Here is a 22,013-nt window from a genome sequence, read left to right on the forward strand (position 1 = left end):
TCAAATTGATTGTAGTGAAATGGACATAGCCAATGAACCAGCTAGGCTCAAATTAGTTGTGATATGAACCAGCTGCTGCGTGCCCAGCTTCCAAAGCCAATGAAAAAACCTAACTAATTAACAAACTGCTCTCCAACGGTCTGCCTCTCATGGCTTTTGCTTCGCCAAACCTCAAATCCATCCCTCACTTTCTCTCACCCCAGCCATTTTCCTCCCAATTTTCCTTTCTTTTCCTCCAAACACCCCCACGTGCACCACCACCCGCCAAATTTCTTCACACTTCAAGGAGCCAAACCGTCCGAAGATCCGCTCTTCGAGAATGGAAAGAGTATGAGGAGGCAGTGAAGCGCAAGGACCTAGCTGGGGCTCTCAGGTTCCTGCAATCCATTGAGACCCAGCAAAACCCAATTGAGTTTGTTAATGGGTCCTTACCAGCTGACCCGACCCTTCCTCGACTCGGCGAGTTGGGGTTTGTTGGGCAGGAGAGGGATTGGGAGGTCCTGGACACGTGTCTGAATGCTGATAATATGAAGCTGGTGGGCAAAGCTTATGGCTTTCTCAAGGACAAGGGTTTCTTGCCCAGTTTTGGAAAGTTCAGGAACGTTGGTAATGTAACTTTGCTTATTTTGATATAAGATTTCTTGGGTATTTGCTGAATTTGCTTACCATTTGATCTTAATTGTTGCCCAACAATAATTGGCTGTTCATGAAGTTTGTTGATTTTGTCAGATGGTAGTTTTGGTTGTCTTATTAGTGAAAAATTATGTATCCATCTGCCTGCATGGTATCATTATTATGTTAAATCTTAGGTCTGATCAATTCTGATATACACATTTTTAAGGCCCTCTTGGATGCATTTGAACTTTTAGGCTCATGCCATTATCTCATGTTGTTTTCTGTGTTTTTTTTTTTCTTTCAACCCTGCAGTTATGGAGGGAACGCGTGATGTTACACCAACAGTGTTGAAGACTTCAACTGGTTTAGAAGGTGTTTATTCCGATTTCTTTGACATGGTCTTTCATGTACATAACTAATTGTTAGAGATTTATACCTTTCTGCTCTCGTGGAAAATGTTCTGTTTAAGTGTTCTGTATCTAATACTCTTTTCTGAGGCAAAATGCATGTCCTGACTCCTTATGATCTAATCTCCATTTCTACCTTACTTTATCCAGCAACGAAATTTGCTCCAAAAAAGTGGGGCCTTTCCGAAAGTTCTGGTCCCATTTTGATTGCCTTTCTTGGCGGGATATCTTTTCTTCTTTCTCAAGGCATCGATCTCAGGCCTAACCTTGCAGCAGTATTGGGGCTAGCATTTGCAGATTCTGTCTTTCTTGGTGGTAGTTGTTTAGCGCAAATCTCAAGTTATTGGCCCCCAAATAGACGTCGGATCCTCATTCATGAAGCAGGGCATCTGCTAATAGGTAAACATTCTTTTTTTCTGATCCGTATTTTAGAGTTGAATGTTACAAATTTGGGCGATGCTGTGGTTTGGACCGAGGGCATGAACCATTCCTTAAATTCTTCTATAGGACTATGTTTCTTTCTTCAACCACTAGACTCTACTAAAGCTACACCCTTGCAAGAGTGTAAACCCTGTGCTATTAACTGATTGCTGATTTAAATTGCAGCTTATCTAATGGGTTGCCCAATTCGTGGGGTGATATTAGATCCAATTGTTGCAATGCAAATGGGCATTCAAGGGCAGGTAATTTCTTGCCTTCTATGTGCTTCATATGGGCATCACTTGGTTTTGTTTGTTGTTCACTGACCAATTTATTCATGCCATCATAATGTGTTTCAAGCAATTACCATTCATGGAGATATGTTGATAAAATATGTCTATATATATATGTGTGTGTGTGTGTGTGTATCTGTATGTTGGTTTGGTTTGTTGGAACCTTATATGTTAAAACTTTAATGGATTCTAAACCATGTGAAGTTACTATGGATGGATTTAAGATTTGAATGTGATTCTTGCTCATTTTTTACTATGTTGTATGGATGGTGGTAGGTCATATCTAGCATCTTTACGAGCAATCATATATATCTATTGCCATTTTTTTTCTTATCATCAATAAATTTCCAGGCAGGGTTGCTTTAATTGACTTCATTTAATACTTTCCTCAAGTAGAATTAGCATAGGATGCCACTCAGGCTCAAGTACATGTCTAATCTTATGAAAACTCAGAGGATAGTAACTAAATGATTAATTTAGTTCTTATGGGGGTTGTTCATTGTGCTTAGGTTCTTCGTCTTCTTAGAGAGACAGTCTCATATTCATTCTTTTGGGTTGCAATATATAAAATCTTGACCTTGTTTTAGGATGATCTTTCATTATTGATATGTAGTGATGATAGCAATTGACTTGTACTCCTTGATTCCATACATATAGCTTCACGGTAATGCAGTGCTGTTAGGATCAAAAGGAGAGCTCATATTACTATACTATATTACAGGCAGGAACTCAATTTTGGGATGAGAAAATGGCCAATGACCTTGCTGAAGGACGACTTGATGGCTCTGCTTTTGACAGGTGGGTGTGAAATGAAATTGCAGGTAAGGTCTCTTGAATAAGGTCGTTTTGTTTCCAAACTCTGCAAGAGAACAAAAACTCTCTTTAGGGTGATGTATCTACTTTCCTTGAGAAAATATGCTGAGACTGAACTGTAGATATATTCTGTCTTAATCTTATGTGGGAATCTGTTCTTGTCCGTACGTGTAGCTTTGATTGCTGAAGAATTTTGCAAAATGTTTTATCCTTTGCTTTAGGTTGAATTTTATGCAAAATATCCCTGGTTTCCTAAGTTCTAGCTTTAATTAGTTCTTCTGATGAAGTCTTGTGGAATTAAGAGTAATAACACATGCCCAATATTTACTAATTTCTTCACATAATGTTCAGGTACTGCATGGTGCTTTTCGCAGGCGTTGCTGCTGAAGCTCTTGTTTATGGTGAGGCAGAGGGTGGAGAAAATGATGAAAATCTATTTAGGAGCATCTGTGTTCTTCTACAACCCCCATTGTCTGTTGCTGAGGTATCTCTATAACTTATCTTCTGTTGTTCTGTGATCTTCTTTCACTAAAAATACTAAAATTTTCAAACCTTTTCTTTTCATTGTTATCTTGAGAAGATGTCAAACCAAGCAAGATGGTCCCTTCTACAATCTTACAATTTGCTCAAATGGCATAAAAATGCACACCGAGCTGCAGTTGAAGCTTTAGGAAGTGGCAGTGGTCTTAGTGTTGTAATTAGGAGTATTGAGGAAGCAATGTTAGCTAATAGGTGAACAGAAGTAGCTTTACAAAATAATGACTCTTTACCCACATGTGTTTTGAGGTAATTTCTGCTCACCTCCTATTTAGTTTTGTTTTAGTTTAGTTGTTTTGTGGTATTGATTCCTTGAATCAACATGTTTTATCTGTTTTGTACTTGACAGGATGGAAGCTTAAGAGATTCAAAATATAACTGGTGTAAGAAAGGCCTGTTTCTGCACTGCAGTCATTGTCTTCTGTCACTTGGCTATCCCCCATAAACAATTCGGGTCTACAACAGACAAGAAGAGTTGTCTTCCATCAAGTAGGTTGATCTTATAAGGAGGAAGATTCTCAGCTAAATGAAAACTCCTTAGATAGAAATGACCCAATTCACTAGCTGGCTTGTTGCTGCGTTACCCCACACCAAGATTTAAACACCAAGAATACAATATGCATGCTGAGGCCTAGAGATGAGAGAGCACAAGTAATTCAAGAATTCAAGACGGAAAGTACGGTTGAAGTGGTAGCTTGGCAAATTTGTAGGTGCTACACTGTCCAACACGGAAAGTACGGTTGCATTTCCATCCACTTCCTTTCTTGTTTATATAACCTGGATAATCCCCTCGTGTGAACTGTGCTTCCTCAACCAGAAACAACCCAACCTCTTCTGCTAACTTCACTATGTTCCACTTACTGAAAGGATGGGTGGTCTTGTGAGTCACATGAACTTCTCCACTTTCTGTGAGCATTTCACGTGCACTGGTGAAGTACCCCTTGACCAAATCCTGATGCAGCCTGAAAAATACATCAGTCAAAAGAGACATTACCAACATCCTTCTTGTTGTCTACCATATTATGATCCATGTAGCATATTAGTCTTTATTTAAACTTACTTAATTTGGATCTTGTTATGTTCCATCAAGATGAAACCTGCATGAGGAAAATTGAAGACAATGCGATCGAATCGTCTATTCGTTAGCTGGGGGTGTTGGCTCATGGTATGAACATCCACCTCATGCAACACCGTACATCCCTTGCCCTTTAACTCATTCAAAGTGCTCGTTACATTTGAATACTTCTGCATTAAAGACTCTGCAGTTAAGGTGTAAATGAATTCAGTCAGGAAATTGACTTGTGGCAAGTGCAATAACGATGGCAGTCAATTTCTACCTTGTTACCTTTGGAGTCGAAAGAAGTTGCAACCATATTCACAGCAGAGCCAAATTCTTTGGCTAAGCAAGCAGCAAAGGAGAAGTTGCCCTCACTCACTAAGAGTATCTTCTGAGAGCTGCTATAGTGCATAATCGTTTTCTCTCCCATTTTAGATCTCTTGTTTTTCATATTTTTCTTGAACATCTACTTAAGAGTTGCAGGGTAGGGGGCAACTGTTAGCCTAACCGTTTGATTAAGGAAGCACACATAGGGATTAACAAGAAAAAGTGTGTCATATTAACCCATTTATGATTTCCAAAGAATTACAAGTTTGAAGGCTTACATGCATGCGTCTTGGTAATTGTAAGGTCTCTAGTTTTCTTTCCCGGATCCGGTTCCTCTGCTTCCTCTGCATGGATTGGCCTGGCTTTTACTGTGGGATGCCACCTCAATAAAATATAATCAAAGGGATTAAAGAATTAACACATATACTATTAAAAAGGAAAACACATAATAAAATATTTTTACAACCAGAATCTAACATCTTTATATCTCCTCCTCCTTCATAAATTAGAACCTACAAAGCCTAAATTTAAAACTTCAACACTTCAATTTCCTCTAGTCGCATGGACATGACAAAATCATGGTTTACCTTTCTCTTCTCAGTCTAGAATTCAAAGAAGCTATTTTTCATTTGCTGCCCCTATTTTTTTTTCCCTGTCTTCTATTTGTTTTCCTTTTAATTTCAGACCCAATTAATACCTTTCTTGCACTCTCTCATATTAAAAACAAGAAAGAGAATATCTGTGTTTTGAATCCAAAGCAATCAACGGGGGAATCACTTCTTCTTCTCTTATTCCAATCTTGGATGAAGATATTTTGTTTTCTTAGGCTTGTTTGATAAGGAGGACCAAACTAGACTAGCAATCAAGGTATAATATGGATATTGTTGTCTAACTTCGAGGATGAATGAGGACTATTTATAAGAGGTTGATAACTAAAACTTATCCCTCATAATCCCCCAATTTTCAAGGGGATTAGGGGAATAAGAGTTTTAGTCATCAACCTCTTATAGATAGTCCCCATTCATCCTCCAAGTTAGGCAACATATCCATATTATGCTTGAATGCACATCAAATATAAGCATTTTGTTGGTATAGTCCAGTCTAGTCTAATCCTCCCTATCAAACAAGCCCAACTATTAGATGATAGATCTACAAAAGCCAATTAATAAAAAAACAAAATGCGATTTTAATTTGTAGCGTAGAAGAAGAAACGAGAGCAATTTGATTTTATCATGGCCATAGCGTCCGTTTCAGTTTCTCGAATTGGGTTTTGCCCATGATAAGAAGTAGATTTATTGTGGTCAGTAGAAGAAGAAGATAATAATAAATTGTTTAGATTCTATTTATTAGCATAAGCGATTCTTATAGCACTTGGATTATATTTTATTGTGGTGGCATCCTCACATTAAAAGTCAAGCAGATTTTAGTAGGGAAAATTCAAGCAAAGGATTCGGATCCTTCTTTCCCAGGCTGTCTATGTTTGACAAAATCTAAAGAACCCTAAAACTCAAAACTGAAAAAGAAACCAGCCTTTGTTTTGCAGGGGCTTTTAACGATTTTGATAACATGCATCTGAGGCAGAGTGTATGGGGGGATTATGGAAGGTTCGATTCTCTATATCAGCTACATTTTGATAATAAGTCACTCTACATTTAGCTAATACATGTACAGGGTAAAGTACCTTCTAAATTCAAGCTGAATTGAAACACCAATTAATTTCAAACATTTTTAGTGGAGTAGGGTTTCAGATAGATGCTCAATCTCACATTGAGGGGGTTGACAAATTCGTAGTGATACATGGATCACGAAACCACCTCATAAGACATTCTCAGAGATTCAAGGATCAAGAAGTGGGACGAAAAGTGAGACATGTTAGTATTGTTCTACTCTGTACAAAGCAAAAGATTAATCCAGCAATAGAAAGGTAAAGGCTTTCTGAATGAAGAAGGGAAAGTCAACATTAGAGGAGGTATATAGCAACAGAGTACTTGACTGATATCATCCTACATTTCACCACAAAAGAGCTCATCTTACAAGCTTGGTCCATGATTTAAAACTGAAATCCTATACACAGAGCTAGATACAGCCAAGTCATGACCTAATGCACAAGACATGACATTCAAGATAAAGCTGATGAGTTGAACGTTTGTCGAGTTTTAGGCATATAAACAAGGGGACTCATGCTTGAATGAAAAACCCCATGCCTATCAAACAAAAAAGATATTTGTTGATACTATTCCTCACCAGCAGTAGAGATCACTTTATATGCAAAATGACCTGCAAGAAAAAAACAAGAGTAAGATATTTTGGAGCACTAAATCAAGTTAATGTTGAAGATGTAAAAGTGGAAGTTTAAAGTTTTCCATATGAGACTGGGATATTGGAGCACTTGGAAATTTCTTATGTGCTTATTTTCTTTCAACAAGTTAAGCAAGCACATGAGAAAATTCAAGTTCTCTACCCCTTGAACTATAAGCCTTGCTATATTCAATAGCACATGTATATTTTGGCATATTCCCAGTAACATTACTGTAAATATTGGGTACAGTAGTATGCCAGATTTCAAAATGATGCACATTTTCAAGTCGCTTGCTCATTGTAGTATGAAAAATCACAACAAATTGAAATAAACGAAAACAAAATTCATATGCTGGGGCTTACCTTTCCATGTGAGGACCATTAATTCCAGAATAACCAGACCATGGACCCGAAGCAGTAATGCCAAGGTGGAAACAAGAAGGGCTAGACTGGTAGAGCATCTTGGTAAATTTGAAGGTGCTACACATTCCAACCGGAAAAGTTTGATCACACATCCCATCTCCTCTCTTATTTTCATAACCTGGATAATCCCATAGTGAGAACGGTTCTTCATCAACCAGATATAACCCAACCTCATGTGCTAACTCAACTATTTTCCATTCACTGAAAGGAAATGTTGTCTTGTGTGTCACATGAATTTCTCCTATCGCTGTCAGCAGTTCGCGTGCATTTTTTAGGAATCCCCTTATCAAATCCTGATGAAACCTGCAAATGCAAGAATTTAATTTAGAGTTCAAAATCCTCTGTTTACATTTTTGTGCTAATGTTCTGCTTATGCTCGAAACTACATTGTTTCAATTCTTTATTTAACTATCTTTCTAACATAAATCCTAAACACTAAACCCTTTCCCCTAAAATAAACACATGATGAACACAAAATACCATAGAGAATATACCATGATCTTTAAAAGGGATGCATATATGTTTTATTTGAACTTACCAAATTTGGAACCTGTTGCGTTCAGAAGAAAAGGGACCAAGCAAGTAACCGGCATGAGGAAAATTATAGATTATGCGATCAAAGCGTAATCTAATCAGGAAAGGGTGTTGGCTCATGCTGTGGACATCCACCTCATGCAATACTATACATCCCCTTGCCTCTAATTCTTTCACATTGCTCAAAGCTTTTGAATACTTCAGCATCAGATACTCTACAATCAGCATACAATGGATTCAATAAGGAACCCTCTAATTTCTTTTTAAAATAAAATAAAAGATTGCATCTTTGGGCCCCTTTAACTATTACTTATCCATTAATGACTCTACAATTAGGATGCAAATGATTTCAATCAGGATTCAGAAACCCTCTAGTTTAAACAAAAAATTAATAGGACCCCTCTATCTATCATTTCACCATCGATGACCCTACAATCAGCATGCAAAGTATTTCAATCATGAACCTTCTAGGTTGTTTCATTTGAAAGACAAAATCTTTGATCCCCTCTATCTATTATTTCTTTTGGGTAATTACCAAAATGTAAATTCTAAAACCAAACACAGAGTCAAATTGCAGACAAAAAAAGTAACCAAATTTAGAGTAAAATTGGATGTGTTTATTTAAATTTCAAACTGGGTTGCTTGAAAACAAAGGAATTGGCCAGAAATAATGAGTAAAAAATGAAGTACTTGGACGTTGACACAAGTCAATGATGATCTAAAATTACCTCTGGAGTCAAGAGAAGTAGCAACCATGTTGACAGCCAAGCCAAAAGCTCTGGCTAAGCAAACAGAAAAAGAGAAGTCTCCTTCTCCAACTAGGAGTATCCTCTGATAGCTGCTGTAATGCTTAATCTTCCTCTCAAAGCTAAACGCTTCCATTTGTGATTTGATTCTCTCTCGCTCTCCCACTAAGAGAATTCAGAATTTTTTTTTTCTCTTTTGGGAAAGAAGAGAAGTCAGAACTCTGACTTGTTAATATTTTCCTTCTTGGTACTTGCTGTGAACATTTTTTAGTTGGTATTTATACTCGCGCAACGCTTGCACTCTTCACACCCTTTTGATTTGAGAAGCACACACACGCATTAGGAGGAAAAGTGTCTGTGTGTGTCACATCATATTAAACTAACATCTCCACTTATCACTTTGGGCTAAACGTTAGTTTAGTGTTTTTTAAGGATCCTAATCATCTATTTGGATTATCTCTGCCATAATCTGATTAACTTTTCTTCTTCACACGTCACATCATTAAAACTTCATCTAAGAGACTCTAATGTTGACACATCACACATAAAACCCAAATGCCTCACAATTTTGTTTTTGTTTTTTTTCTAATTTTCCTAACCTAACGTGTGTTGCAACCGTTTAGTCTCGCTTCCATTTTTTTCATTTCTTTTCAATTTCTCTCTTTCTTCCAAAGACACCATTATCTTCTCCACGTCTCTATCTTGATCATGTTCTTTAATATTTGGATTGTAAGACGAACATGATAATCTTCCAGTGAGAGACTAAAGCATTTGAATGTCTGAAGCAGTGGCGGTTTCAGAATTCGAAAGTCGGGTAGACAAAATTTACATACTAAACTCTCTCTCTCTCTCTCTCTCTCATGCATATACCTCTATGGTCTTGGGTTTAGGGAGCTGCATACATATTTTATTTTTGTGAAATTTTTCGAGTAGGCGGCTGCCTATCCAATACATGGCTAGATCCGCCATTGGTCTGAAGTAGTTATTGGTGATAAAAGCTAAATCCAACCAAAGTTTTTTTGTTATTGCATGACTTTAGTAAAGGGTGGAGATTGGAGACAATAAGAGTAACATAAGGCTCATATTATATATACTAGCCTCTCTGCACACACTTCTGCGTTTGTGAGAGGCTTTTGTTAAAAAAATTTAAATTTATTTTAGAATTATAAAAGATAATGGGTAGTTGTGTTCCATAAAAATAGGATCCATTATCTAATTTTTCTTTCAATTTTAATTTTTTTAAATATGAAAAACTATGAATTTACCATATTATCCTCATTTAATTAATAATTTCAATAGTAAATTTAGCTTACATCCTTCAAATTCAATTTGCCATACCTACAACCCTTCACTTTTTGTTCCTATAAATAATACCCAATTTGTATAAGTAAAAACACATGACTAGGATTCAACTCAGCAAGTTACCTAATTAAGCATAAAATCTGATTTATTATACTTTTCATATTCCAAAAATACCCCCAACTAAGCCCTTATTGCATTTTGTATATTAATGTAGGAATCAATATGGAAATAATTTTTAATTGGATTGTATATAATAACAGACCTTGAAATTGGAAAGATCTCCAAATGGTTGTAATGGATATAGAAATTAATTTGGGAACATTTTTTTAAATTTAACAATAAATACAGATTTAGGTAATCGGTTTGTTTAATAAAAATGTTTATGTTATTTTCTTTTTATGAATTATACATGACTAATAATCTACTTTATAATTGTTTATGAATAATACTGTACATACTAATTATGTTGAAAAACTAATGTACCTATTACTTGTTTTATGAAAAATAACTAATAATCTTTTTATTGTTTGTTTTATGAAAAATATAATTTACCTAGTATGAATAGTGTACCTGTTTTTAATTTATAAAAAGTGTACATAATTATCTATTCCAATATACCTACATTATACGACATCCAATATACCTACATTAATTTTAATGTACTTACGATTCGGATTTAGGTATTATATGTCATCCAATATACCTACCATTTGAATAATATACCTACTACGAAAATATGTATAGGTAAATTACCTACATTATACGACATCCAATATACCTACATTAATTTTAATATACCTACATTATATGTATATGGTTTATATGTATAGCTATATATACATATTATTTATGAACGAACATTTATTATATGTATTATGAGAATGTTTTGATTTGTTGAGTCTAGCAACACCATAATAATGGTAAGGCTAGATATTAGGGATTGTTTAGGAAAAATCGTTGGATAACAAAAATGGCAGGGTTTTGTAAATAAGTAATAAGAAATGGGCAACTTTTATCCTTCATGGCGTTCGTTTTCAAAATTGAGTTTTGGTTGGAAGTAAATATGTAGATGAATTTTTGTATAGATTATTAGAGTTGCAAGGGCCTATTATATAATGACCCTAATTTCAATTCTTAATGTTTGCATTAACCAAGGGCATTTTCTAGTATTTTGAATGTTTCACCATTCTTTGCCCTTTGCTTTATATATATAGATTTAGGTGGTTGTTTCTTTATCGATTTTGTCTAAGGGCTATTGTTTTCTTGCTTTGCTACTACTGTGGTGACAAAAGATTGATGAGCGATAACATTTTGGGGGTGGGAGGGAGACGCGTAGACGAGGAAGAAGAAGAAGAAAAAAACAGCTAGAGGCGTTAGTCAGAGTTTTTTTTTTTTTTTTTTTCATTTTTCATTTTTAATTAAAAAGTAAATTGGATTTTTTATTTTGAGGATGATGTGTCCAATTTAAATCCCTTAGATTAAATTTTAATGAGGTGACATGTGAAGAACAATGGTAGCACTCAAAATCTAAATTGGAAATAGTTTAATTATTTAATTAAATGATTGTCATTTTAATGTTTTTTTTGAAACATCATATTCGTTTATTTTGTTGGCAATAACTACATACTTTAATGGTTTTTAATTTGTTTAATTTTTTGTAGGATTATTTATGAATAAAGAGTTGAAAAATATATGGTCCGAATGGTTAAAATACAATATTTAGAATAATATTTGTTTATTTTGTTGACAGTAACTAAATATTTTAATGGTTTTTTTTTTTTGTAGAGATATTTATGAATAAAGAGTTGAAAAACATACAGGTTTTTTTTTGTGTCAAACGAAAAATATACAGGTTGAAATACAATATTTAGAAAGAGGCTCTTTTAAAGTTGTATAGAAAGATAATTAATAGCAATGTAAAAGGCAGTAGTTTTGAAATTCAGCAAAAAAGAACATGTGTTTTGACCGATTTAATTATGGTAATTATTTTCCTAATTTGCGCCTTCTTTTAGACTTCCTTCACTCATATTATCAAACCAACTAAACAAGTGCAACCTTAAATATTGGAAAAACCGAAATAAAATGTGCGTGTAGGTAGTGAATACTAAGCAAAATATCGGAGGTTTGGGAAATATCGGTGGTTCAAAGACACGGAAATATCGATGAAAATATTGAGAAAATATCAATATCGGTAAAATTGAATAAAAACCACAGAAATTGTAAGAAAAACTTGGAAAATTTGAGTGAAACTTTAGAGGATGTTTATTTAGTCAATTATCTATTGTTTTATCACAAAATATTGGAAAGAAATGCATTGCATGGTGGGTTTGGCTGATTTAAGTTGATTATATAGAGAGCTGACAAACACTATGAATGTAGAAAATATGTAGTAATTAATGAAAGAAGATTAAACACACCATATAATCATTTACAATATTTTACACTTTATAAATTGCATGGTAAAAGAATTGGTTCGGTTAAAAAACCCTAGCCCTTCTCTCCCAAAAAACCCTCATAGAGCCGTTTTCACTTTGAGGGGGGAGGAAGCCATTGTTCTTCCTCTCCTCTCCCCTCTTTCTCTTCCTCCCTCTCTTCTCCCCTCATTGTTTGAGACAAATGGTTTTCCCTCCTAGGCGATTGCGATTTGTTATGATTTTCCTCCAACTATCATAGGCGATTGCGTCTCAACGGTGGATCTGCATCTGCGTTTCGACGTCGGATCTGCATCTGCGTTTCGGCGTCGGATCTTTACCACCATCTTTTTTGCAGTTTCTTTATGTTCGGAATAAGTCATAGAGACTCTGTAGGTTCTCTGTGTAGTTTTCACCTCTCCTTTTGTGAGAGCTTTTCACCTCTCATTTGTGAGAGCTTTTATCTCTCCTTTGTGAGAGTTTTATTTGTATTGTTATGGCTTGGTTTTTTTTAAGCTTTATCTATTTTTGATGATTATGAGTTTGCAATCTTAGTTGGGATGTCTATGCCAGAGTTTATTCGATCCTGCGTGATCGTTAGTGGAGGCGCACCAGATTGTCTTAATTTTGTTGTTCGACCGCTCCATTATTGTAATCGCCCTTTGTGGCTAGTTTGTTTTGGCCCCTTGTGGCTAATGGCTTTTTTGGCTGAATTATGAATGCAATCCTAGAATTTCTCAAAAAAAAAAAAAAAAAACATTGCATGGTAAGATACATGAGTGACTTAGTATCACATAGAGTTCCTATGAGATTCAAAATTTTCATTGTCTTCATCATTTCTATGTGTAGAGTATGTGTACTATGAAGAGTAGTTATCAAATGATAAATCCCCAAAATAGTTTTGCATGTAATTATTAACATGTCGCCCATATGGATCCGAGATTGGTTGATGTTGCACATAAACAAAATCATTTGAAGATTGGGTCTTAGATTCTTTCCATGAGCTGCTCAATTCCATCCCAAAAGGCATCGAATCCCCTTGTGTGCGCACATGCGATTGTGTTTATTTTTTATTTTTTCATTCCATGTACATATCCTGATATTTTCGATAATATAGATAATATATGATATTTTGTCCATATGTTGATGAAGAGAGAGCAAAATCCTCGAATATGAAATTTCCTCGATATTATCGCTGAAATTATCAATATTTATATGATAATTGCATAGATAGATTTCAAAATATTCTCCTCCCAAAAAAATGATAATATCCTCTATATTCGTGGATATTATGCCGACAAAGGAAGCCACGTGTAAATGAATATTTTGTGGAAACGGTTTGTATTTCCAAAATGAAGGCAAATTACTTTGTCAAATCCCGTGCTGCAACTTTGCCTTCTTATAAAGTTAAAAGCAAATGGACAATACTAGGTTGCACCACCTACTTTCTCAAGAAAATGACATGACATTGATAAAGTGCAAGACATCTACAATGTCGGCTGACCATAGCAGCACCAGGGTGCCACTGGTTGGAGATGCTATTACATTTTATAAAATCGGGATAAAATGTGTGTGTAGTAGGGATGATAATTTTCTTCGCATGTAAGAGTCTTTGTGGGGTTTCGACCCTAATGGGTCAGGTATGAAAGATAAAAAAAACATGTATGGGGATAGGTTCGGGGAATTTTTCAAGTATGGTGTTTGGGAAGGGGTTGGGATGGTATTCTGATCCCCAACCCGAACCCTTCCCATTTAGAATATATATAATTTATTTTTCATATAAATATATTAGTAAGATGTGTGATGGTGATGCTACTTCTATAATGATGATCATGTCTTTGAAATGTAGTTTTGACATGTATTAATTTTTTTAAAAATAGTCTGGAATTTTAGTTAATAGTGTTCTTTTCGTGTACAACAAACTAGCTTTTTATTGGTTTTTTTTTTCCGTAATGGGTAGGGTCGGGAAACCCATTCCCCAGTGAAGGCAGGGATAGGGAATCCCCAATTTGAATATTGCGAGTATGAAGGCGGGGATGGGGGAAATTTTTTTTAATGGGGATGGGAATGAGAATGACATACCCACCCCCGATTTGACCCATTGCCATCCCTAGCGTGTTGGCAGTGGTGCCTTGAAGTTGAACAAAGTGTTTTTATTTAGTGAATCTTCATAGCGTTATAATTGACCCTCCAAACTTTAGGCGTTATTTGCCCATATTTATAATCTTTTAAACCAAGTGGCCCACCAAGCAATGCTTTGGGCTTTGTTACGGGTGTGTTTTTAATTTTTAATTGTTAAATTTGTTACAGGAGCACCAATGAAGAGAGAGAAACTCTCATGCAACAGGGAGAGAAACTTTCTTGCTATCTCCGTTACAAGAAAGGCTTTTCTTTTTTTCCAATGGAGGACGTCACTTTCTATAATTTATTATTATTTTATTTATGCCTTTCTCTTTTTTCAATTAAATACAAGACACATTTGATGGAAGGAAAAAGTGTATGTAAGACTCACATGTATATGAGAGTTGGTTAGCGATGTAATCAATAAATGTGGTATATGTTAAATTGCCATGTAAGCAATCAAATTTCAATTTGTTATTTTACATTTGACCTTTCCCTTAGACATGCATTAATAATGATATGGAGATCTCAAATTCTTGTTCTTTTTTCTGGGTCGAGATGGAGATCTCAAATTCTTGTGGCCATGCTTTGGCTTCTTCCTCTCCAAGCTCTCTAAATAAGTGCAAGCCATATCTCCTATGTCAGCTGACCATAAACTAATGCACAAAGCACCGGGGTGGAAACTGGCAGCAGAGCGCTTGGCAAAGATGAAGGTGCTTGACATTCCAACAGGAAAAGTCTCATCACACATCCCAACTCCTCTTTTATTTTCATAACCTGGATAATCCCACAGTGAGAACTGTTCTTCATCAACCAGACATAACCCAACCTCTTGTGCTAACTCCACTATTTTCCATTCACTGAAAGGAAATGTTGTCTTGTGTGTTACATGAATCTCTCCTACCACGGTCAGCATTTCGCGTGCATTCTTGAAGAATCGCCTCACCAAATCCTGATGAAACCTGAAAATGCATGAATTTCATTTAGAATTCAAAATCCTCTGTTCACATTTTTGTGCTAGTGTTCACTGCTTATGCTCAATTCTTCATTTAATGCATGCATATATGGGTTTGTGTGAACTTACCAAATTTGGAACCGTTCAGAAGAAAAGGGACCGTGCACGTAACCAGCGTGAGGAAAATTATAGATTATACGATCAAAGCGTAAACTAATCAACGAAGGGTGTTGGCTCATTCTGTTGACATCTACCTTATGCAATACTATGCATCCCCTGGCCTCTAATTCCTCCACATTGCTTATAGCTTCTGAATACTTCAGCATCAAAGACTCTACAATTAGCATGCAAAGGATTCAAGCAGGATTCAGAAACCCTCTCGTTTAAACAAAAAGATTGCATCTTAGGACCCCTCTATCTATCATTTCACCATCGATGATCTACAATCAGCATGCAAACTATTTCAATCCGGAACCTTTTGGGTTTTTTTTATTTTCTTTTGGAAAGACAAAATCTTTGGTCCCCTCTATCTATTATTTCATCTGGGTCATTACCAAAATGTAAATTCTAAAACCAAACACAGAACTAAATTGCAGACAGAAAAAGTAACCAAATTTAGAGTTAATTGGTTGTTTTTATTTATATTTCAAACTGGGTTGATTGAAAACCAAGGAATTGGCCAGAAATAATGAGTAAAAATTGAAGTACTTGGACGTTGACACAAGTCAGTGGTGATCAAAAATTACCTCTGGAGTCAAGAGAAGTCGCAACCATGTTGACAGCCAAGCCAAAAGCTCTGGCTAAGCAAACAGAAAAAGAGAAGTCACCTTCTCCCACTAGGAGTATCTTCTGATAGCTGCTGTAATGCTTAATCCTTCTCTCAGGGCTAAACACTTCCATTCTGATTTGATTCTCTATTCTTCTTCAACTTTCCCAGAATTCCTTGACTTGCTATTATTCTTCTCTTTGGGGACTTAAAACCGTGGGGACAGAATACTCGTCGAAGGCTTCACTCGCATCATTGCCCTCGCCCTTTTGATTTGAAAAGCCTATCAAATTAAAACAACATCTCTGCTTTATCATTTTTGGGCTAAACTTTAAAGTTTGATAGTTTAAAGCTATATAAAACGATAATTCAACAAACAAAAAGGATGTACTTTTGAACATGAAAGGAAAAAAAAAAGTTGAAAGAGTTAGTGCATGAATGGAATCCGTTCGTTTCACACAATGATGTAGTAGTTGTCGGGTTTGCAAAAACTGATTTGCATTTTGAATTTTGATTTGGAAAACTAAAAGAAGTCAAGAGTGCATCTGTTTGTATTGAAAATTCTGGTCAGATTGATCGCTTCAGGTTTGTATTCATACGGTCCTTGTTTTCATTGAGAACATTGAAGTAAATGTCTCTGTCATTCTACTTTACCTTTATTTTAAGTCTATGTATACTTTACTTTTATCTGAAGTCAAGGTATACTTTACTTTTATTTAGTGAAAGGGAGAAAATCATGTTCAATCTCCCTACTTCATTCGATGGAAGGGCAACCACGTAAATGAATGTTGCGTGGAATCAATTTGTACGAAGGCAAATTTACCTTCGTCAAAACCCTTCGAGACAATTTTGTCTTTTTGAAAATTTAAAAGCAGCCAATAGGGTTGTACTGCAGTGGTCAAGCGGTCCCCTTCCACCTCCCCCAATGTGGCACCCAGGTTCGAAACCATAGCCATAAACTAATGCTTTGGCATCTTCCTTTCTAAGCTCTCTACATAAGTGCAAGCCATATCTATAATATCAGCAGACCATAAACTAATGCTCCAAGTACCAGGGTGGAATCTGGAAGCAGCACAAGGGTAATTTTTCAGCATACATATGATTTCACTCATAAACCCTCTAATTTGTGCAGAAGTAAAAAGGTAATTTTTCAGGATTGTTATATAAATATTAGAAGCAAATACATTAATGAGGTAACTTTAATGTCCAAGTATATATCTTATAATATGGATTTTCGTAATTTTTGTTTTGAATGATAAGTTTTGTTGCTGCAAGTGCAAGGGTACAACTACATAACTCCAAATAAAGATATTGTATTGTACATTGAATTGAGACACAATCAAGGACCAAGAACATTCTTGGTTGGTGATGAGTTCCAAATTAAATTCTTAATAATTTGGTTAAATTTCTTTTTCGTTTTACTTTTTTATAATTATTTTTAGTTATAGTGAACTAACGAAAATACTCTTAAACTTAACGGAAATTTTAACGGAGTAAGACGTAGGTGGTGAATTGCAACACTCCACAAAATTCAAGTAGTCAAAAATAAAAAATAAAAATTCAGGTGGTATTGACGCAATGCAGAATAGTTCAGGTAGTATTTATGCAAAATTCCCGAAACTTAATAAATAACTTACAGAACAAGAAACAAAATAATGTACCATGATGCTGAGACATGTCAATGTTGATCTAAATACCTCTGGAGTCAAGAGAAGTTGCAACCATGTTCCTAGCCAAGCCAAATTGTTTGGCTAAGCAAAGAGCAAAAGAGAAGTCTCCCTCTCCAACTAAGAGTAGTATCTTCTGAAAACTGCTGTAGTGCTTGGACTATTGAATATCTTGCAGGTCAGGGAAAACTGTTAACCTCCCATTTTGATCTTAAAAGCATATAAAAAACTCCAATACGCGTGCAAGTTGGTAATTGAAAGGTTTCCTATTTTAATGTTCTTTCTAAGTCGGTCATGTTCCATTTCCATGTTGTGTTATTTAATAAATTTTTGCCTTGCTGGAAAACCAGTAATGTTTCAACTCTACTGATGCATTAAACAGAAAACAATTCGGCTTACGAAATTCACTTGCTTAAACATTACAGGGTTCAAAATCACAACAAACTTCAAATAAACTAAAACAAAGCATGATGTGGCCTAGAGCATCAACCATGGACTATAGTACTCTCGAACCGCTGAGGAGGAAACTGGAAGCAGTACGGAGGGTACTTGGAAAATTTGAAGGTGCTAGACTTTCCAACAGGAAAAGTTTGGTCACATATCCTAGCCCCTCTCTTATTCTGATAACCTGGATAATTCCATAATGAGAAACTCTCTTCATTGACCAAAAATAGCCCGGCCTCTAGCGCTAACGTCACTATGTTCCATTCACTGAACGGATATGTTGTCTTGTGTGTCACATGAACTTCTCCTGTTTCGGTCAGCATTTCTCGAGCACTCTTGAAGTATGCCCGTACCAAATTCTGATGTGACCTGAAAATCCATGGTTTTAATCCAATTGATCATAGCACTCTTTTATTTCAAAGAAATATAATGTTGCATAAATGGATTAGTTTGTTTGAACCTACAAAATTTGGAAAATGCTAGATTCAGACGAAGAGGGACCATTCGAGTAACCAGAGTGAGGAAAATTATAGATTATGCGATCAAACCGCATATTATAAAGGAGAGGATGAAGGTTCATTGTTTTGACATCCACACAATGCAATATTGTGCATTCCCTGTCCTCTAATTCCTTTAAGTTGCTCATTGCCTTTGAATAGTTCACCATTAAAAACTCTGCAAATATAATACAGACGCATAAAGGATTTTACTACAGGAACCATTTAATTTTAATAGAAGAATAATCTTAGTTATGAAAATATATAACTTGTAATCTTGATTTGGTTTTCTTTTTCTTTTTTGTATGAAACAGTCAACGTTGATCCAATTACCTCTGGAGTCGAGAGAAGTTGCAACTATGTTGGCAGCAGAGCCAAATGCTCTAGCTAAGCAAGCTGCAAAGGAGAAGTCTCCTTCTCCCACTAAGAGTATCTTCTGATAACTGTTATAAGCCTTGCTATATTCAATAGTACTTGTATATTTTGGCATAATCCAAGTAACATCACTGTAAATAATGGGTTCAGTCATATGTCAGATTTCAAAATGATGCACACTTTCACTACCTATTATGGTAAGTGATTCAATGTAGGGACATTATAGCTCATTTGGTGTATTAACCCTGAAAATGATTTAGGCTCACGCAAGTCGCTTGCTCATTGTAGTATTAAAAATCACAACAAATTTAAATAAAACAAAACAAAATTCATATGCTGGGGCTTACCGTTGCATTTGAGGACCATTAATTCCAGGATATCCAGACCATGGACCCGAAGCAGTAATGCCAAGGTCGAAACCGGAAGTGGTATAACTGTGTTGCTTGGAAAATTTGAAGGATATACACATTCCCACAGGAAAAGTTTGATCACAAATCCAAGCTACTCTCTTATTTTCATAAGCTGGATAATCCAATAGTGAGAAATGTTCTTCATGAACAAGATATAACCCAACCTCTTGTGCTAACTCCACTGTTTTCCATTCACTGAAAGGAAATGTTGTCTTGTGTGTCACATGAATTTCTCCTATCGCGGTAAGCATTTCGCTTGCATTCTTGAGGAATCCCCTTATCAAATCCTGATGAAACCTGAAAATGCATGAATTTCATATAGAATTCAAAATCCTCTGTTTACATTTTTGTGCTAGTGTTCTGCTTATGCTCAAAACTACAATGTTTCAATTCTTCATTTAACTATCCTTCTAATACAAATCCTAAACACTAAACCCTTTCCGCTAAAATAAACACATTATGAACCCAAAATACCGTAGTGCATATACCATGATTCTTAAAAAAATGACTACATATACGGGTTTGTGTGGACTTACCGATTTTGGAACCAGATGCATTCAGCAGAAAAGGGACCGTGCAAGTAACCGACGTGGGGAAAATTATATATTATGCGATCAAAGCGTTCACTAATTAAGAAAGGATGTTGGCTCATGCTGTGGACATCCACCTCAAGCAATACTTTGCATCCCCTGGCCTCTAATTCCATCACATTGCTCATAGCTTTTGAATAATTCAGCATCAAAGACTCTACAATTAGCATGCAAAGGATTCAATAAGGAGCCCTCTAATTTTTTTTCATAAATAAAATAAAAGATTGCATCTCTGGCCCCCTTTAACTATTACTTAACCACTAATGACTCTACAATTAGGATGCAAAGGATTTCAATCAGGATTCAGAAACCCTTTCGTTTAAACAAAAAATTAAATCTTAGGACCACTCAATCAGGAACCTTCCAGGTTTTTTTTTTCTTTCTGTTTTTGAAAGACAACATCTTTGGTCCCTACCAAAATGTAAATTCTAACACCAGACAAGGAGTGCATTTGCAGACAGAAAAAGTGACCAAATTTAGAGTTAATTGGTTGTTTTTATTTAAATTTCCAACTGGGTTGCTTGAAAACCAAGAAATTGGGCAGAAATAATGATTAAAAATTGAAGTACTTGGACGTTGACACAAGTCAACAGTGATCTAAAATTACCTCTGGAGTCGAGAGAAGTCGCAACCATGTTGACAGCCAAGCCAAAAGCTCTGGCTAAGCAAACGGCAAAAGAGAAGTCTCCTTCTCCCAATAAGAGTATCTTCTGATAGCTGCTGTAATGCTTAATCTGTCTCTCAAAGCTAAACACTTCCATTCTTGCTCTCCAACTTTCTCAGAATTCTTTAACTTGTTAATCTTTTCCTTCTTGGGTACTTAAAACTGTTTGAACATTTTTGAGTTGGTATCGCGCAATGCTTGCACTCTTCACCCATTTTATTTGAAAAGCTTAGGAAGATGGAAAAGTATCTGTGTGTGTCACATCAAATTAAAATAGCATCTCTACTTATCACTTTTGGCCTAAACGTTCAAGTTTAGTTTTTTTTTTTTCAAGGTACACTCTTGTTGGGTGTTTTGCATTGTATTTCATTGATTTATACTTTTAAGTATTTCATAAAACATCATTTCTGGGAAAAATCATCGAAATTCGAAATGGTTTAACCATTTAGTTAAATGATTGTAATTTTAGCGTTTTCTTCAAACACCATATTCGTTTATTTGTGAGTAAAAACTTCCATTATGCCCTCCTTTATAGGACTTCCTTTAGAAGCTGCGGCCTTCTTTTAGAAGCTGGGGATTTTTAGGTTCCTTCCTTGGGAAGCTTTGTGTCGATCAAGTCTTACTCATGTTATCAAAACAACTAAACAAGTGCCTAGCTCAGTGGAAAGAGGGCATTGACTTGCAGATAAGATGTCTTGTAATTTAAACTATCGCTTGTACTGTTTTTCTTATAAAAAAAAGGGTATACTGGTGAAATACCCCCTGAACTTGTACCTTAGTTTCAATTAGCCCCCTATCCCTTTTTTTTAGAAAATTAAGGACCCGATCTATTTTTTTTCGTCAATTCCCCCCCTCCGTCTAAATCCACAACATTTCATCCAATTTGCCGTTAAAATTGAGGGCAGAATGGTCATTTTGTACATTAAAAATAAATAAATAAATGAAAAATAAAATAAAAAACAGAAAATTGAATTTCTCTCTCTCTCTTTCTTCTCTCTCTCTCTCTCTCTTTACAAGCTCGCGTGGGTCTCTCTCTTTTTTTGCAGGCTCGCGTGGGGATGGGCGGCTGGGGAATGGGATGGGTCTGGGTCTTGGGGGCAAGGGCTGGGGATGGGTTTTGGCTGGGGCTGGGGATGGGTTTCGGCTGGCGCTGGGGTTGGATCTTGGTTGGGGATGGGAGGAAGGGAGGGGGGGGATTTAGGGTTGATAGGGTTGGAGGAGATAGAGCTGGGGGAGGGGTGTTCACCAAATTATTTAGAGCAGCCGATCCTTACTCTAGGAAGACAAATGAACACACTCTTCATTATTTCAAATTCTTAGAGTGTTTATGAGAGAGAGAGA

At 35.8% G+C, this 22,013-nt stretch overlaps 5 protein-coding genes across 9 annotated transcripts; 1 reads left to right on the forward strand and 4 right to left on the reverse strand.

Moving 5' to 3' along the window:
- Nucleotides 1–16: 16 nt before the first annotated feature.
- On the forward strand, nt 17–4,155 carry LOC110759252 (ATP-dependent zinc metalloprotease). Its single transcript, XM_021961299.2, has 8 exons — nt 17–606; nt 928–987; nt 1,173–1,421; nt 1,629–1,705; nt 2,457–2,533; nt 2,900–3,032; nt 3,129–3,334; nt 3,435–4,155. The coding sequence occupies exons 1-7, from the start codon at nt 150–152 to the stop codon at nt 3,282–3,284; spliced, it is 1,209 nt and encodes a 402-aa protein (XP_021816991.2). The 5' UTR covers nt 17–149; the 3' UTR covers nt 3,285–3,334; nt 3,435–4,155.
- LOC110759253 (uncharacterized protein At4g26485-like) lies at nt 3,750–5,158 on the reverse strand. Of its 4 annotated transcripts, none has more exons than XM_021961301.2 (5): nt 5,057–5,158; nt 4,748–4,851; nt 4,431–4,608; nt 4,146–4,344; nt 3,750–4,047 (listed from the first exon to the last, which is right to left on the reverse strand). In XM_021961301.2, the coding sequence occupies exons 2-5, from the start codon at nt 4,817–4,819 to the stop codon at nt 3,750–3,752; spliced, it is 747 nt and encodes a 248-aa protein (XP_021816993.2). In that variant the 5' UTR covers nt 4,820–4,851; nt 5,057–5,158. The 4 variants fall into 4 exon arrangements, with proteins under 4 accessions (XP_021816993.2, XP_021816996.2, XP_021816997.2 ...); XM_021961304.2 differs by having other exon boundaries at nt 4,748–4,837; nt 5,057–5,156; XM_021961305.2 differs by having other exon boundaries at nt 4,431–4,611; nt 4,748–5,151.
- Nucleotides 5,159–6,313: 1,155 nt separating this feature from the next.
- LOC110759232 (uncharacterized protein At4g26485-like) lies at nt 6,314–8,728 on the reverse strand. Its single transcript, XM_021961276.2, has 4 exons — nt 8,453–8,728; nt 7,729–7,939; nt 7,131–7,493; nt 6,314–6,746 (listed from the first exon to the last, which is right to left on the reverse strand). The coding sequence occupies exons 1-4, from the start codon at nt 8,604–8,606 to the stop codon at nt 6,731–6,733; spliced, it is 744 nt and encodes a 247-aa protein (XP_021816968.2). The 5' UTR covers nt 8,607–8,728; the 3' UTR covers nt 6,314–6,730.
- A 5,917-nt stretch (nt 8,729–14,645) lies between these two features.
- Nucleotides 14,646–16,633, reverse strand: LOC110759233 (uncharacterized protein At4g26485-like). Of its 2 annotated transcripts, XM_021961278.2 has the most exons (4): nt 16,417–16,633; nt 16,006–16,308; nt 15,389–15,593; nt 14,646–15,266 (listed from the first exon to the last, which is right to left on the reverse strand). In XM_021961278.2, the coding sequence occupies exons 2-4, from the start codon at nt 16,157–16,159 to the stop codon at nt 14,813–14,815; spliced, it is 813 nt and encodes a 270-aa protein (XP_021816970.2). In that variant the 5' UTR covers nt 16,160–16,308; nt 16,417–16,633; the 3' UTR covers nt 14,646–14,812. The 2 variants fall into 2 exon arrangements, with proteins under 2 accessions (XP_021816970.2, XP_021816969.2); XM_021961277.2 differs by having other exon boundaries at nt 16,006–16,633.
- Nucleotides 16,634–17,852: 1,219 nt separating this feature from the next.
- On the reverse strand, nt 17,853–21,004 carry LOC110759238 (uncharacterized). The gene is made up of 6 exons (XM_088252780.1): nt 20,616–21,004; nt 19,955–20,165; nt 19,356–19,715; nt 18,967–19,139; nt 18,601–18,811; nt 17,853–18,505 (listed from the first exon to the last, which is right to left on the reverse strand). The coding sequence occupies exons 1-6, from the start codon at nt 20,767–20,769 to the stop codon at nt 18,178–18,180; spliced, it is 1,437 nt and encodes a 478-aa protein (XP_088108906.1). The 5' UTR covers nt 20,770–21,004; the 3' UTR covers nt 17,853–18,177.
- Between the last annotated feature and the right edge of the window lie 1,009 nt (nt 21,005–22,013).

This window comes from Prunus avium, chromosome 4 (genome assembly GCF_965620075.1).
Source record: "Prunus avium chromosome 4, drPruAviu1.hap1.1, whole genome shotgun sequence".
In the NCBI taxonomy this organism is placed as follows: Eukaryota; Viridiplantae; Streptophyta; class Magnoliopsida; order Rosales; family Rosaceae; genus Prunus; species Prunus avium.

Coding starts and splice junctions, on each gene's coding strand:
- LOC110759238 (XM_088252780.1), bottom strand. CDS start 20,769: ATGGAAGTGTTTAGCTTTGAGAGACAGATTAAGCATTACAGCAGCTAT. Junction 19,140..19,355: donor AATGGTCCTCAAATGCAACG/GTAAGCCCCAGC, acceptor CATTATTTACAG/TGATGTTACTTGGATTATGC. Junction 18,812..18,966: donor AACTTCTCTCGACTCCAGAG/GTAATTGGATCA, acceptor TTATATTTGCAG/AGTTTTTAATGGTGAACTAT.
- LOC110759233 (XM_021961278.2), bottom strand. CDS start 16,159: ATGGAAGTGTTTAGCCCTGAGAGAAGGATTAAGCATTACAGCAGCTAT. Junction 15,594..16,005: donor GACTTCTCTTGACTCCAGAG/GTAATTTTTGAT, acceptor TGCTAATTGTAG/AGTCTTTGATGCTGAAGTAT. Junction 15,267..15,388: donor TCTGAACGGTTCCAAATTTG/GTAAGTTCACAC, acceptor ATGCATTTTCAG/GTTTCATCAGGATTTGGTGA.
- LOC110759232 (XM_021961276.2), bottom strand. CDS start 8,606: ATGGAAGCGTTTAGCTTTGAGAGGAAGATTAAGCATTACAGCAGCTAT. Junction 7,940..8,452: donor TACTTCTCTTGACTCCAGAG/GTAATTTTAGAT, acceptor TGCTGATTGTAG/AGTATCTGATGCTGAAGTAT. Junction 7,494..7,728: donor CGCAACAGGTTCCAAATTTG/GTAAGTTCAAAT, acceptor TTGCATTTGCAG/GTTTCATCAGGATTTGATAA.
- LOC110759253 (XM_021961301.2), bottom strand. CDS start 4,819: ATGCAGAGGAAGCAGAGGAACCGGATCCGGGAAAGAAAACTAGAGACC. Junction 4,609..4,747: donor AATTACCAAGACGCATGCAT/GTAAGCCTTCAA, acceptor ACTCTTAAGTAG/ATGTTCAAGAAAAATATGAA. Junction 4,048..4,145: donor CATAACAAGATCCAAATTAA/GTAAGTTTAAAT, acceptor TGTATTTTTCAG/GCTGCATCAGGATTTGGTCA.
- LOC110759252 (XM_021961299.2), top strand. CDS start 150: ATGGCTTTTGCTTCGCCAAACCTCAAATCCATCCCTCACTTTCTCTCA. Junction 1,422..1,628: donor AGCAGGGCATCTGCTAATAG/GTAAACATTCTT, acceptor TTTAAATTGCAG/CTTATCTAATGGGTTGCCCA. Junction 1,706..2,456: donor AAATGGGCATTCAAGGGCAG/GTAATTTCTTGC, acceptor ACTATATTACAG/GCAGGAACTCAATTTTGGGA.